Here is a 14819-nt window from a genome sequence, read left to right on the forward strand (position 1 = left end):
ACACAGGTGACATCATCAATTCCTCTTTTTCATACAGCAGTGACCACAGTGATGAAAAAGCTGATGATTTCTCTCATAACACAACTGTGGACTGCACACACTTCTGCTAAGTGACAAAGCCTGGCAGAACTTTATACAGTTTTTAGCCTGACATCACATCTTCTGTTTCTCACTTCTCAAAGATAAACTAATCCAGCTAGAACTCACATGTAAGATAAATTTGGTCAATGAAAAATTTGCTCCCCCCTCACAAGTAAACTAGTAGGCAAAGTTTCATATGTAAAATAAAATACACTCAGCTGAGTTATCAAATCAATTCTAGCCACAAGGACAATGGAAATAGCTCAGACAGTACATTACATCAAGTCCTCCAATTTGAAAAATATTCTTACCTCAGGTTTATCTCTGTGTGTGTTTACAGCTTCGACATTCAGAAATATGGATTCTACTTTACATCCTGTTGACAGAAAACACATTTTTAGATACATCTGCTTTGAAAGTGAAGTTATAATAAAGGTGTAATCTAATTTTGAGATGGAGGAGGTTAATCACCTTCCCCTTCTGATTTATACCAGAATTTCCTGAATTCTGAAGAGTTAAAGCTCCAGAAATTAATCTGTTCCGCCTGGATGAATATAATTGTCAATCTAATAATCCATCTCCTCAACTTAGCATTATCATTATTCTCTTTGACAAAAACCCTTTTTTTTAAAGGTTTGAAGGTTTGTGAACATTCAGTAAGAAAGTTTTTATTTGTAACTTTTTGTGTTTTGAACATCCTAGATTTCTGTATTACAGTAAAATTCTAAGAAGATAAATGCCGCTCTCATTTCTTAAACATAAAAACAACTACAAGAAGGTACAGTGTGTTGTCAGCAACCCCCATTCCTCTGTACATGCAAAATGGTTTTAACCCCAAGCTAAACAACTTCAAAGCTGACTCCTGAAAAGGAACTTCTACTTTACATTCAAAAATTCAAAATGCCAGTGAGGCAAGAAAAATTAAACAGTGAGAAAAAACAACTATTTCCAGTAGTATAAACTGATCCACTTAGTGAATTATATCATTACTCCATATACCATGGCCACAGCACTTTAAGCAGTCTCTGATTGCCAAACCCTGGCTTATCTCACACAAACATGACTTTTATAAGCTACCACTACTCCACATACTAATAGTCACTTCCTCTGAAACACCAGAGTCCATCCTCTATCACATGCAGGTTTCCAGATTTTTCTCATCATTTATTCCCTAAAGTCGTAAAACACTCCACAGAATTACTCCATAACAGAAAAAAGGGATTTCCTGAGAAAGCCACTGCACTTCAAAAAAATAAAAATAAATGAGTAAGGCCAGTATTTGCCATCCCTTTGGGAAACCTGTCCTTTTAAAGCCCATTTGTCAGAAGACTGTGAACAAACGCTGCTGGAGGGCCAGAACTCTGAGAAATAGTGAACCATCAAACAGACTTTAAGGAGGAAAAGCACACATCTCCCACTGGAGCAGGATTCTTACTCATCCTTCTCTCCACAGATTCACTGTGACTCTTGAGACCAAGCCAAGACAAACTCTGAGTCCTGCTGCTGGCCATTTCCCAGGACTGCTACACATCAGACACTTCAGAGAGCTCTCAGTCTTTGCCACGAGCTGAGCTTCAAATCCAAAGAGAGCATGGTGTGGAAAGCTTTAAACATAAACTAAAGGGACATGCTTTGCTCCACAATAATTACCATGTGCGTACTCCCAGCTCATTTTTAATTACTGATGAGCAAGTTCATACCTACAGCAAGCTGCAGTTTCTCTTTCCACAGCCCACCACTGCCCTGGACTGCTGGGGAAAGGTCTCATCTACCCTGATCCAGCTGTCAGGCTGTAACAGATGTTCCTCTAGCAGATCAGACTCTTAAGGTGGGACTGATGCTCCTCTCCCAACACCAGGAAGAGCAAAGCCCTGAGGGAAGCATTTCCCCAGAACAGGCTTAGCTGGGAGGTATCGAGCACACCAAGTCTGATCCTGCATCCTACCTTGCTGGAGCCAAGTGACACCTCAGCTTGGAGCAGTGCCACTGATCAGTGCTGCAGAAAGCATTTACACAGTTCTTGTGTCAGATGGCTGAATTCCAAAAATGTAGGTTAGCTGAAATGTGCTCACACCTACATATCAAACAGCTTAAAAAAGGACAATGGCATTTCTTTCCCTCAAGTCAAAAGGGCAAGGACAGCGTTTCGTACCACTTTGTTTCCTTCCTCTCTTAGTGCGTGAGCAAACACTGCAAACATCCACACCCTCTTAAAATTTATGAACAGTCACCCAACTTCCCTCTCCCTACAAAGAAGAAAAACAGCAAGAACAACAGAAAAAAAATCACCAGAGAGCCCTCAAAAAAACAAAGAGAACCCAAAAACAAATCTTTGTTGTGAAAAACAGGCAGAGACTAGCAGGTCAGAAGAATCCAGTTTAAAAAAGCCCAAGTTTTAACAGCAGTGAATCTTTATTTTCAGAACCCCAGTTTTGTCATGCAAGGCTGGGAACACCAGATGTCACCACAGCACAGGCTATCGTTCCTGTAGGAGGCCACTGCAACCAAATAACAAAAATATCTTCAAAAAGATTTCCCAGTGTAGCAGCTTCTTTGTTTCATAACATTCTTTGTTTCAACTTCATTTGAAACTTAACAAAAACCAGAGGACAGATCTGGATTTTTCAGAGCTGATAATCAAAAACAGCTTTCAAATAATGACTAAATCAACATTTTTGGGCAATACATTTTTCCTAATATGCCATGCAGATAATTCTCTGCCTGAGGTGATCTGAAGTAGATATGACTCAGCCATCACTTAAAGAAAATGAACAGCAGGCACACACAGGCTGAGGTAGGAACACACACAAAACTCCATCAGCAATCAGCCTAAAGCCCAAGCAGGGCACAGGGTAACCCACACCCCAACACTGCCCACAGAGCCAGGGAAAGCCCTTGGGCCAAGCACAGGAACAGCTGCTGACAAACAAATGCCAACATCAACAAACAAGGTGAGTTCATGAGGTACTCTCACACTCCATGGAAAAAAATACTTCAAGTAAAGAGAACAGAGTTATTTAAGGCTAAGGGAACACATTTTGCAAGATTATAAACCTATACAAATGTAAATTTACCTCTCCTCTGAAAAGCAATACCTTCCAATACACAAATAAAAACTCAAATCTTGCTGTAGCAAATGTGTAAATGCATGGTTTGCCAGAAGAATTAGTGAAATATTGGTTAGTATGAACTGAGAACAAAACTGTCCCCTCCAGCAGTTACAGCCACTGGTGGTTTCAGCCCTTCAGCAACACATATTTGTTTCCTGGCACAAGGAAAAGCAATGGTAATCCAGAGGATTCATTTATTCAAGCAAAGTTCTGCAGGCATATATGCAATGTCAAACTCAACTATTTTCAAGCAAGATAAAGTGTGTTTTAAATGCTTCACCACCTTTCCTGATGGCAGAGACAGTACAGTCAGACATATATATTAAATACACTGAACTGCACTTACCATAAGCCACTGGGGTCAGCTTTAAGACAGTGTGCAGTGGGCACTTCAGGTAGGGCAGCTGTTCTGAGAAATCAAACACAAATTACACATGAAATACAGGTTACAAGTGACTTTTCTGTTATCTTTCAGGTCAACTACTTGAATGACTTTTTACCTAACAGTATATCTGTTTTCATAGCATACAACAGAGATGTTAATCAGAGCAAAAAGCAAATATCACAGTATCTCAGGTGAGGAGGAATAACATCCACTAGGTTTCATGTGGAGGTCAAATACAAAAAAACACACCTGGATACTTGGCTAGCAAAACCAGCCTCTGACGATACAGCAAATTGTTAGAATTTCCTGTTTGGAAATTAAGCAGTAAATTTTCAACAAAACAGACTGGAATGTATCAAGGAAGACTTACCTGCAGGCTTGTCAAGGAAATATGCAAGCAAACAGCGCATGACAGCTTGGTGACAAATGACAAGCACGTTTTCCTGCCTTTCGAGTTCCATAATTACTGGCTCCAGCCTCTGAACAAGATCTTCATAGGACTAGGTGGGGACAAGAAACACAGAGCACATTAAAAAGGGAAAACTCTTTGAACAGTGTATGTATAGAGAGGGGATCTTACTTTCATATTAGTCATCTTTTAAATGTTATTTAGCGCATAAACAAATACTGCAGTTATAATTTTTATTAAACTAAGAACACAGTTCAGACCTGAGCATATACATACATAACAAAGCAAATCTCCCTCCTGGAAAAGCTTTATTAAATTAGCCATTTTCATCAAGAATTTTCACAAAAGCCCTAGGATTTAATTAATGTCTGCAAATATGAGTCTTGCATGTTATTTTCCATAGCTCATCTTCAAAACCATCTCTATTCCAAGCCCAAATCTAGGAAGCCCAGCCAACAGTCAGCATGCAAAGAGTTCACAAAGCCTGCCTTGTTCAGGCTGCCCTTACAAAACAAGTTGTGAGCACGTTGGACTGGCCTGGTGACAGCAAGCACCCACAAAGAGTCAGCACAAGGACTGCTGGTGGCCTGTCCTGCCTCATCATGCACAGGGAACTGCTGCTGCAGGTGAACACAGGGCTCCTGTATGGGCATGACTGAGCTGAATTTCACATGCAGGGTAAAGACTCTGCTTGCAAAATGTGTCATGTATGTCCAAAACGCTTCATGTACCACATGTGGAGAGTTCAGCACATTGCCCAGTAGGGCAGGACCAAGCACAGCAGAAAACCTTCACCCTGGTGAAGGCAGGACCAAGTGGCACTGCTGACTGAGCCCTGGCCCCCAGCCCCTCACACACAGAACCAAACACAGAACTGCCTTGGATAAACAAGACCAACTCATGCCCACAAGGCACAGAGGGAATGTGAATGCCAGTCACCACCCCCAGGACTGCACTGGTTTGAAAAACTAACACTCCTTGTCCAAAAGCATGAGAACTCTGCAGCTTCATGATTGCCTCATCAGCAGGACTGGGGTCACACTACCAGGGACACTGCTCTTGTCACAGTGATTGCTCTTGAGGAAGAAGGCAGAGCTCTGATTCCTCATGGCTCAAGCAGGAGCAGTTGGGCCAATCCCTCCTCCCTGCTGCCCAGACCCTCAGCAATGGCCTAGTGACCATCTGGCCATCACTGCACTGTACTAGGGCTGCTTTAGAAAAGCCATCGGCAAGTTGATTTTCCCAGAGGCAAGGTGTTTAATAACATGGCTGGAGATTTCCCCAGCATTTCAGCCAGAGCTGCCTACAAAATAGCCACTTAAGAGCAGGGATCAATAGAAACTGAACATCTTAGCAGCATGTTTGCATATGCAACAGTTGAAGCCCTGCAATAATTCCTCCTGCTTTATCACTGCAGGACCAGCACAGGAGCAATGCCCATAACATCACAGCTCTCCACTGTTTTTCTCAATTTACGGATTTATTTTTTGAGCCCTGAATCAAATTAGGTGGTGTGAGCTCAATCCTTACAAGATCCTATGTGCTTTTACACAGAGTAAGGAACAACATTTTCATTCATTAAAAAATTTATTTTTCCTTCCTAAAGCCAGCATGCATGTATGCAAGAAGACAGGGAAGCCCTTCAACCTGAGAGATTAAAATAGCATACCTCCCCTTTAGGGTATCTGTATCTGTATTTGTCTTGGTCTCTCAGTGCAAATTCAAGCGGATAGTTTTCCTGTATTTCTTCATATGTCATTTCTTCACATACTCCCTGTTGGTAATGAAAATAATTTTAAAAACATGTATTTCCAGTAATGCAAAAAGCAGATATCACTCATAAATAAAACCATGTACAAATAAACTTTAACAGTTTTATTTTGCTACTCTGACCCTTCAAATTGTCACACATAATAAACAGGGCACTCAGCTTGACTCAGAGGTGCTTAGTAAGAATCATGAAATCCCTGTACAGGTAAAGTCACATCTATGGGCAAAGCAAGGCCATGTTTTATCTACTGCATCTCCTATTATATCTTACAGCTGCAGCTGGAAATTGCCAGCTAGTAAACCACCCCCCTCAAAAAAACTTCTTTCCAAGCCCTAACCAACCAAAACATCATGCCTTCTACAAAGGAATGTTTTACTGGGAAAAACAAGAGAAGAATAAATTAATGTCAAAATTCAATAAAGCATTTAGCCTTGTTTACAGGTAATGACAATTATTTCCAGCCTCTAAAAGCAGCTTCAATGACTTTCTATCCCATAAAAGACATATTATTAAAAAACTAAGTACTTTTTTCACTCCTAGCAATCAAAGCAACTTATTAAGCATTTAAAAGAGAAGAACTTACTGCATCTATCTCATTCAAAACCTTCCACTGCTCATAAGGCACTCCCAAAGCTTCAGCAGTCTGAATTGTCCTTTTCATCTGGCTGGTCCAAACTTTCAGATCTTTGATATTTTGCTCATTAATAAACTGTGCCAAGCTTTTGGCAAACTGGAAGAAAAACCAAGAGACACTGGATGAGGGCTCAGAGCCAACACACGGCCTTCAGTTTAGAATAAACGGGTTCCAGCCTCTGTAAGCTCACTGTAGCTTTTCCAAAAGACTGTCAAAGTTTTTGCTAGGAAATACAACCCACTCCATTACCCAAGAGCAACAGGAGAAAGAAAAGGAGCACAAGGAAAATACAAGTTTTTAGCAGTTCCTAGCTTTCCTTCCACAAATTTTCCTTTCAGCTTTGTGTACACTTTCCCAATTACCCAAACAGTCAAGATTTCACAAAAAATAGTTAAAAAATAAAGCCCTCTTGCTTTGTGCTGTAGGATAAAAAGGAATTTCAGCCAACAGAGAGACAAGCAGACAAAAGAGTACAAACCATAGCACACAAAGTGTCCATCCTGTTTCCACTACCCAAATACACAACTAAAAAAGTCCTTTAAACTCATTAAGAGGAAAAGGCTGTAGAGGAGGAAAGTTGCAACTGCCCAGCAAAACACACAGAACACAGCCATGCCTGACTGGAGGTACATACTTCTTTCCCCCTGACAGACAGCCCAGGATCTCCTCCTATTCTCCCCTTCAGATTGAGCTCGCTCTCTCCGTGCCGGCAGAGGTAGATTGACCGAGGCGTCACATGGATATTCATGAGGTAGTAGACAATCCGGCTCTGGATGTGATCCATCACTCTGTTCACGAGATAACTCCTTCCAACATCCATAATTTTGATGTAAGAAAGATCCCTTTCACGAGCAAGTTAGAAAAAAATAAATAAAGTAAGGTTCCACACTGTTGCTATTAGCACATAGCACAATCTTTCCACACTCCCTCTCATTATAAAACAAAGGGGCGACAAGCCAAAGAAATGAAAAGATCCTCAATTAGCCATGGAATATGCATTAGTCCTAAGAAACAACACAGTACTCCAAAGGTACAGGATGAACTCTATTCCTTTCACTTGGAGCTGCTCACATCACTTCCTTTCCTGTTTCCTTTACTTGCACTTCATCCAAATCTAGATCCTACTCTTGGAAAAATACAGTCCACACACTGAAAGGGAGATTCAGTGGAGTCACTTAGGTTACAGCTGAATAAGAGATACAGTTATTTTACAGTACCATTTGGGGTTTTTTTCCAGCTTACAAACACTTTCCATCACCAACTGTTTGTCTGATTGCACCCAGGGGCCAAAAGTAATGGTCATTAATTACCCATCTCAATTAATCCTTCCAGAAAAACTAGGGCACCAGAAGAGCCAGGGAATAGTCTGAAGCAAGACATTTTTTCAACTGCTCTGCGAGCAAGCCTTTGTTAACAGTATTGTAATCTACCCCACCACTACCTTCTCTCAGCATCAGACAGCTTATAATTTCAATTTTCACTACTTATCATTTATCATCTGAGCTATAATTCTAGAGCAGCCTCTCATTCATAAAAGGAAAAATGTCTCATAAGCTGAAAATAACCACTATTGGTTTCTAGCAATGTGTTTGAGGCACCACACTGCAATACAAGAAAACTGATAATGAAATCAAACTGAGATAGTGAGAAACAGGCATCAGCACCCTCACTGCTGCCCATGTTCCTTGGAGTTAATCATTACTATTCCAGCCAGGCACAGCCATTAGGTCCATCACAGGAATTACACGCATGAACTGAGCCGATTGAACCGGCTTCACGCTGCTCACGCTCAATTACATTAAAATGCAGCTCAGCCTTCTCTGCAGCTCTGGCCTGGAACAAACCAGGAGCACCTGGGATGGCTGCAGCTCCAAATCCCACTCTGAAATCCTGGGCTGTAGCAAGAAGAAAGGGGCTCTGTGGAAACAGGCCTGGTGGGGAGGAACAGGGAACTGGCTTCACCTGCAGACGCAGAGAGCTTCAGCTTTAAACCCTGGGGGAGACCCAGCTAGGAGGAAGGACATCCTTTTATATGGTGGCAAGAGAATAGAAAGAAGAATTGTCTCATGGGAACTAGTGCATTAACCAGTCTGTTACAAATAAGGTGCTGTTCTTGGTTTTGATATATGGTTAGCTGGCTGTAAGCTACCTGTATGGTTTTGTTCCTTAACCTGGTTATGGGTTGGATCCTGCACCCTCCATCCCACCCTATACACGGGTGTGATCTCGGGGTCTTTGGTTGTGTGCCTTCAAACCATGCAGTTTGCTACATTAAAGCCTTTGTTTCGAGGCCACTCCATGCTTCCCTCTTAATATTTACTCCAGGGATTTCCCAGTATCGCTGTCCACCAGCAGCAATAGGGCTCCTCCTCATATGATTCATCCCTACCTGATTTTCAAGAGTTCAAAGTCAATAAAAACCAGAAGAATGCTTTGGTGTGAGGATAAATTATGGAGGTAAGACAGTTTCTCACAGCCCTGCATCTGCAGGATAATTTTGCAAGCACAAATTAGTTCAGAAGTCACATTTTTAAGACTGATGTGCTCATAATTAACCTTAACCATGCCAGCCAATTCAGTTATGCTTACAAATCACTCATCTCTACGTACCAAAAAAACAAGTACCAACTAACCACTGTAGAAAGTCTGGAGTAATTGCTAAATGCTAGTTCTATCCCAGAAGAATAAATACCATTCTCCAAGTGGGAAAATGAAAAAGAATACTGTCCCAGACTAGATTCACTAGCCAATTTTCCTCAAACAAGGAAGTTTCCATGCTACACCCCCAGAGTCAACACTCACTAATTTGCCAAAGGAGAGACAGCTCAAGCCACTAAAATAATGGCATGAATACCCTAATCCCCAATACAGGATGCCCCAACCTTAAAATAACATTTTAATAATATTGTGATCACCAGCTGTAATCACAGTGTTGTTTCATCACTTACTTGTCCAGAGTTTCATCTAAGGTCTCATATGAGTTCTTGTAGCACTCTATTCTTTTCATGAAGTCTTCTGTTGCTTCATCATTACTACAATCAACATAGTCAGGACTACCCAGCTTTACTTGCTGTTTAAAATAAAACCAGAAGAACAGTATTTAGGTTTCCTTCTCTTCTTCATGGATGTTTAAAGAAATAGGAAGTGGGAGAACACAACAAAAAGCTTTGTTTGCAACTTCATTAAAACACATGTAAAGCAAAAAAAAAAAACAAAACCCTACTCTTCAGAGAATTAAACATCTGCGCTAGTAACATTCACATGGACAGAGGGAAAAAAAGAATTTTTTTCCATTAATGAGAGCTAATGTGGGGTTTTTGCTATTGGAAGTTCTTATAAGGAACTTCTAAAAATACTGAGCTACTTTAAACCTCCCAATGTCAAGCCATTAAAGCAAACTTCCCTTTACTCACCACAATGTTTGCAGCAATGACCTCTGGATCGACACACACAGACTCCACAAAAAAAGTCTTCAGCCCAAATGGGAGCCACATGAACAGAAGGGAGGAAGAAGGAAGATGCATGAGAACACCTCTGGATACTAACACATACAAACAGCATGTCACCCACTTCCATGCCAAGGCCTTTTTCCCTCCATTTACTCAGAAAGCTTCTCCAGACCCTCTCATCAGAAATTCCAGGATCACCATTCTGTGACACATCATGCTCTGTACCCTTTTCCCAACAATGCTTGCAAGTGGAAAATTCTTGCAGTAGAAAAAAAGGATGGAAGAGGAAGAAACAAATGCAGAGGATGCAAGTTCAACCCCACAAACAGGAATTCACATGTCTGAAATAACATTTTAGAAGCCTCCCAGCTAACACAGTAGCCTTGCTTATAAAGATGCGTGTGTTTTGCTGTGTCACAGACTTACAGAGATTAAGTTTAGAGGAAATGAAAGATGAATGGAGAACTAAATGTAAAACCAGAAGGCAGAAAACCACAAAGTTTTTGGTTTGCACAGAACACAGAACCCCCTTTGTGTTCCTGCAGCAAAGATCTGAACTGCATGAAGAACCATACTTTAAATGTTCTTTCTGACACTGTGTTCATGACCACAGGTCCAGGAAGACAAAATTGAAGCTGTAGCACAAAATAGTTTAGCTCCAAATAGTACAAACACTGAAGATGAGAAAAACGAGGACTGAATGACTTCTAATCACAAACAATGCTTAGGAACAGAAAACACATTATTAATTAAACATCCAAGAAGGATGTGGCTTGTGCTAATGCTCTTAGAGTACAGGTGAGGGCAAAACTACCACTGGCTCACTTGGCCATGCAATAGCTCAGAACTGCTCTGCTTTGACTCACCTTATATCCATTTTCTTCACCAAATTTATAAATAGTTTCTCTACGTTCTCGAGTTGTGTTTGTAGCATCGAAGACCTGGGAACAGTTAAAGGGAGAGAGAAAAAGCAATTTAAAAAGCAGCACAGTCTGTCAAAAGCACTGTGTTAGTAACAAAAAAAACACAAACATGGAATCAAAGTCCCTTGTTTTGAAGGAAAGCAGGCAAACACTTCCCCCTCCATCTACCCCACCATCTCAAGAGGCTCAACAAGAAAACAAAGACATCACTACTTTATACGTATTACTTTCTAAATAAAAAAAATTTCATTATTTGGAAAGCAATTCTAGCAGAACTCTGGATTTGAACAAGGAAATCTGAATTTAAGCCTAGCACATAATACAAGAGAGACTCTTCCTCCTTGCCCATTATCAGCATTAAATACTAATGCACACGTTTTTAGTGAACTTATGCTGCAAAAAGAAGACGCTGCAGTTCAATGGGTCGCTCAAAATGCCAGTGTAAAACTTGCAAGAGCTGTAAATCCTGCCCATGAATAACACCATCAATGCAGCCATTTTTCTAGAACTTGGTTTAGCTCTGAACACATCAGTCTTTTACTAAAGTATGAAGTTTGCCAAAGCATAACATTTACCTCATGTATCCAGCAGCACTAATAGTTAATGGTTTTCCCTGATTAGTTAATAAAAACCCTAGGGTGGTTTTGTCTTAAGACAAAAATTTTTAAAATCAGTCTCAACAGGCAATGTTAATAGTTGAAGAACTGATGTTTTGCATCCCATTATTAAATACTCAGGTATGCAGCAACTTAGAAGTTTCTCTTGTTCCCTTCAGACATTTCTCATGCCAGTAACAAGTGCCAAGAAATACAGACGATACTTTTTGTTCAGCAAGTCTTTACTTTCCACCTGGAAACTTAACTATCAAATAGACATGCAAGCAAAATGGCAGATGTGTTTAATGGTACATTGTGGAGTACTGTCCTATAGTAATGTGGAGATAAGGTGGACTTTTTTCTTGCTGTTATCCTCTTCTCAGCTAACCCCTCAAAACAAAGGTAGGTGCTCAATATGGCATCATCCTGAAATTCAGCAGTCACTTCACTGCAGCAACAAGGCAGGTCTAACTGCTGAAGAAAAATCTGGTATACTGGACAGCTATTGTAATCACTCAGGCTGTGTAATATCCAGCAGACAGGGAGTGTTTAGTGCAGAGCCATCTCAAAAAGGTGTGCTCAACAAGAAACTTACAGCCACATGTCCGTTCTCTTCACTGAGGTACTGCCGGACGTCGTTCAGCGCTGCTAAGGCACACTGTCTTCAGAAGGAAACAGCCACAGTCAAATGCTAGTTAAAGCCATTTTGTTACTGCACTTGTGAGCAAAGTGCACTGAAAGTGTTAGATCTCAAAAACACAGACCTCCCTCCAAACATGGGAAAAAGCCAACAGAGGTCAGTCAAGGCGCACTAAGGAAATGTGGTCGTGTCACTTTGCTACACGTGTCAACAGAACACCCAGCAACTTTGCTGACCAGGATACACTTCCACTGATCTAAAATACCATCACTGAAACATCCCTGCAACTGTAGGCTTTTCCCAATTACCTATTCATACACAACTGCTCCTTAATTTAATTTGCAAAAAATTAAGTAAAATAAACCACACTTCAGGCCTCTATCTTGTGGCACTATGTCGAAGCAGAGAGACAACTATTTTTCAGCAGTCTACTTACTCTCTTTTGAGCTGTTGTGTAAAAACTGCTTATGTAAAAAAAAAAGTTAAAACAGAGAGCAAAACATAGGTAGCATCAACTATTAGTGAATGAGGTGAAATATCCCACTGCAGTCACCAACCCAATGTAATTAGAACAGGAGACAGCTGAGGACACAAACAGCAAAAATCCCCACCCTGACATATTTAACACTTTGCTAAATCTGGACAAGAACACATGAATATGCAACTTTCCTATGTCCCTAGCATTATCTTCAAAGTCCATTATGATTCCCAACACATCAGTAATGCTGGAGGGCAACATTGTACACGATTTACTTGTTAGCAGAACAAAGCCCCATTTACTCCCAGTAAGTACAGCCTCTTCGCAATACCAACATAAAAGCCTGGCCATTTCAACAGCCCTTCCCTGCATCACTCCTGAATTTTGACTGCCAGACTGAAATTCATAACTCCTCTATTTACCATCTTCTGCAAGCAGAGCTTTATCTTGAAAGAGAAATGAAAGCTTTCAGATCCTGACAGTATTTCCACATTAGCACAGTTAACAGATGTCAGGAGCTGAGACTCATCGCCCAGGTCTTCACTGAATAAATACAAACCCTCTTTACTCATTGCTAACCAGGCAGATTATCTCACACAGCCCATTTCGTGCTACATCCCTCACTTAGTCTAATAGGTGGCACAGAGGCACATTAAAAGGTACCTGTAAGCAAAAGGTAGTGCTTGCAAGGCTAATGCACCTCATAACTGCTCTTCAACACCAAGGACTGGGAGGTTCCTATGCAAGCTGTTCTCCTTTGGCTTCAGCAACTCAATGTTGCTGAGAGGGGGAAAGGGAAGAGAGAGGGGACAAGGCAAGGGACAGCCACAAAACAAAGTCCAGACATTTTTGATGTGTAAGGTGAAGCTGATTTAAGAACAAGACAGTTCATATTGAAAGCTGCCTAAATAAATATTATTTCCATCCATATAAAATTTCTCATTTCCTTCTCATGTTCTATCTCCTTTCACACTGCACACTCTAGGTGCTTTCCTGAGCACCCTAAAAAGTACAGTGAATGTTGAAGAAAATCAAAAGGCCTTCTCATTTGATCTCCTCTAGGAAAGAAGCAGCTCCCTCTTGCTCTGACCTTTCTCCTCATCTACCCTTTCTTCTCAAGGTCTGTCCCTACATGAAAGCACAGCCTCTTTCCAGGCAAGAGCAGAGATTCAAATGCTTCATCTGACACACAAGTTCACTCTGGTTCTCTCCTTGCTTTGCACAGCATTAGCAAAACATGGTAATTTTTGAGGCTGTGCGTTGATGGACTAAATGGTGCCTGCATGGTGGCCACAAACACAATTTCAGGGAGATAATTATCACATTTGATTCTCACTCATTCAAGCAGATAATGATGAATACATTCAAAGTGCTCCAGATGAACAATTTCACTATGCAAATCAAAAAGAAAAGCAGTTACATGGGTTTTTTGCTTTATGAAGCAAACAAAAGCCCTAAAATGGCATTTTAGGAATTATGCAGCAGAAAGAGTCACATCTATCAGCTGATACCTTACAAAAAGGTAGGAAAAGTTATGACTACCTGTTAAAATAATTTTTGAGTGAAAATATCCTAGAGTATCTACAGGAATAACAGTAGTCACATCCTAATGAAAAGGAATCAAGAAGGACTTCTCTCCATTTTTGATGCTTGAGATGAAACAATCAAGGAAAAAAGACACCCAAATTTTAATCAGCCTAAAGAAATCACTATTCCAGCTTCTCTAGAATGTCACAACCACAATCAAAACTTACTTTCTGATTTTCAAGCCTTCTTCATTGTCAGGCAGGAAGAATTCAAAGGATTTATACTTTTTCACCAAATCTCGCCGATACTGACCGACATTAAATTCTGCCAAGAGAAAGCAGCATTAGCAAGAGCCAGCAACAGTCACATGAGAAGGACAAAAGCCATGACAGCTTTGAAAACAAACTTCCTGCAAAGATAACATTACTTGGCCTGTAAGAAGTCAATGTATCATACTACTTTTTGTGTTCTGTGAGGTTAAAAATAGCAAGACAGCAATAAATCTTGGGAATAGCTAAAGAACATTTGGGTTGCAGTCACTCCACTTCAGTGGCCACGCTGTAGTGCCTTTGCCAGTTTGCCTGGACAACAAAAAGAAATTATTTTCCTCCTTTTTAGGGGTTACTCAAAGTCTATAAAGGACTAGTCATGATTATTAGTATTAATAGTAATTTATTATTATTAGTTTTTTTTCCATGTATATGTACAGTGAAACAGTATTTAACAGTATTCAGACAGCACTTCCCAAAACTTACAGCTATTATTTAAGCAAGGCAGAGCTCTAAATAGAACTAAACAATCTTGCTCTAGGTAAAC

The 14819-nt window shown here is 40.5% G+C and overlaps 1 protein-coding gene across 6 annotated transcripts in view; it reads right to left on the reverse strand.

The window, feature by feature from the left end:
* The window catches only part of LOC117002374 (6-phosphofructo-2-kinase/fructose-2,6-bisphosphatase 4), a 50736-nt gene that overhangs the window by 10173 nt on the left and 25744 nt on the right, over positions 1 to 14819 (reverse strand). For all 6 annotated transcript variants that reach the window (XM_033071401.1, XM_033071403.1, XM_033071400.1 and 3 more), the window contains exons 3-13: positions 14231 to 14327; positions 11954 to 12020; positions 10706 to 10780; positions 9804 to 9860; positions 9339 to 9460; positions 7025 to 7232; positions 6340 to 6486; positions 5655 to 5759; positions 3947 to 4076; positions 3538 to 3600; positions 393 to 457 (exon numbers count right to left, since the gene is read on the reverse strand). In XM_033071401.1, the coding sequence (XP_032927292.1) occupies positions 393 to 457; positions 3538 to 3600; positions 3947 to 4076; positions 5655 to 5759; positions 6340 to 6486; positions 7025 to 7232; positions 9339 to 9460; positions 9804 to 9860; positions 10706 to 10780; positions 11954 to 12020; positions 14231 to 14327 (1136 nt within the window). The remainder of the gene's footprint in view (positions 1 to 392; positions 458 to 3537; positions 3601 to 3946; positions 4077 to 5654; positions 5760 to 6339; positions 6487 to 7024; positions 7233 to 9338; positions 9461 to 9803; positions 9861 to 10705; positions 10781 to 11953; positions 12021 to 14230; positions 14328 to 14819) is intronic.

Source organism: Catharus ustulatus, chromosome 13 (genome assembly GCF_009819885.2).
Source record: "Catharus ustulatus isolate bCatUst1 chromosome 13, bCatUst1.pri.v2, whole genome shotgun sequence".
Lineage (NCBI taxonomy): Eukaryota > Metazoa > Chordata > Aves > Passeriformes > Turdidae > Catharus > Catharus ustulatus.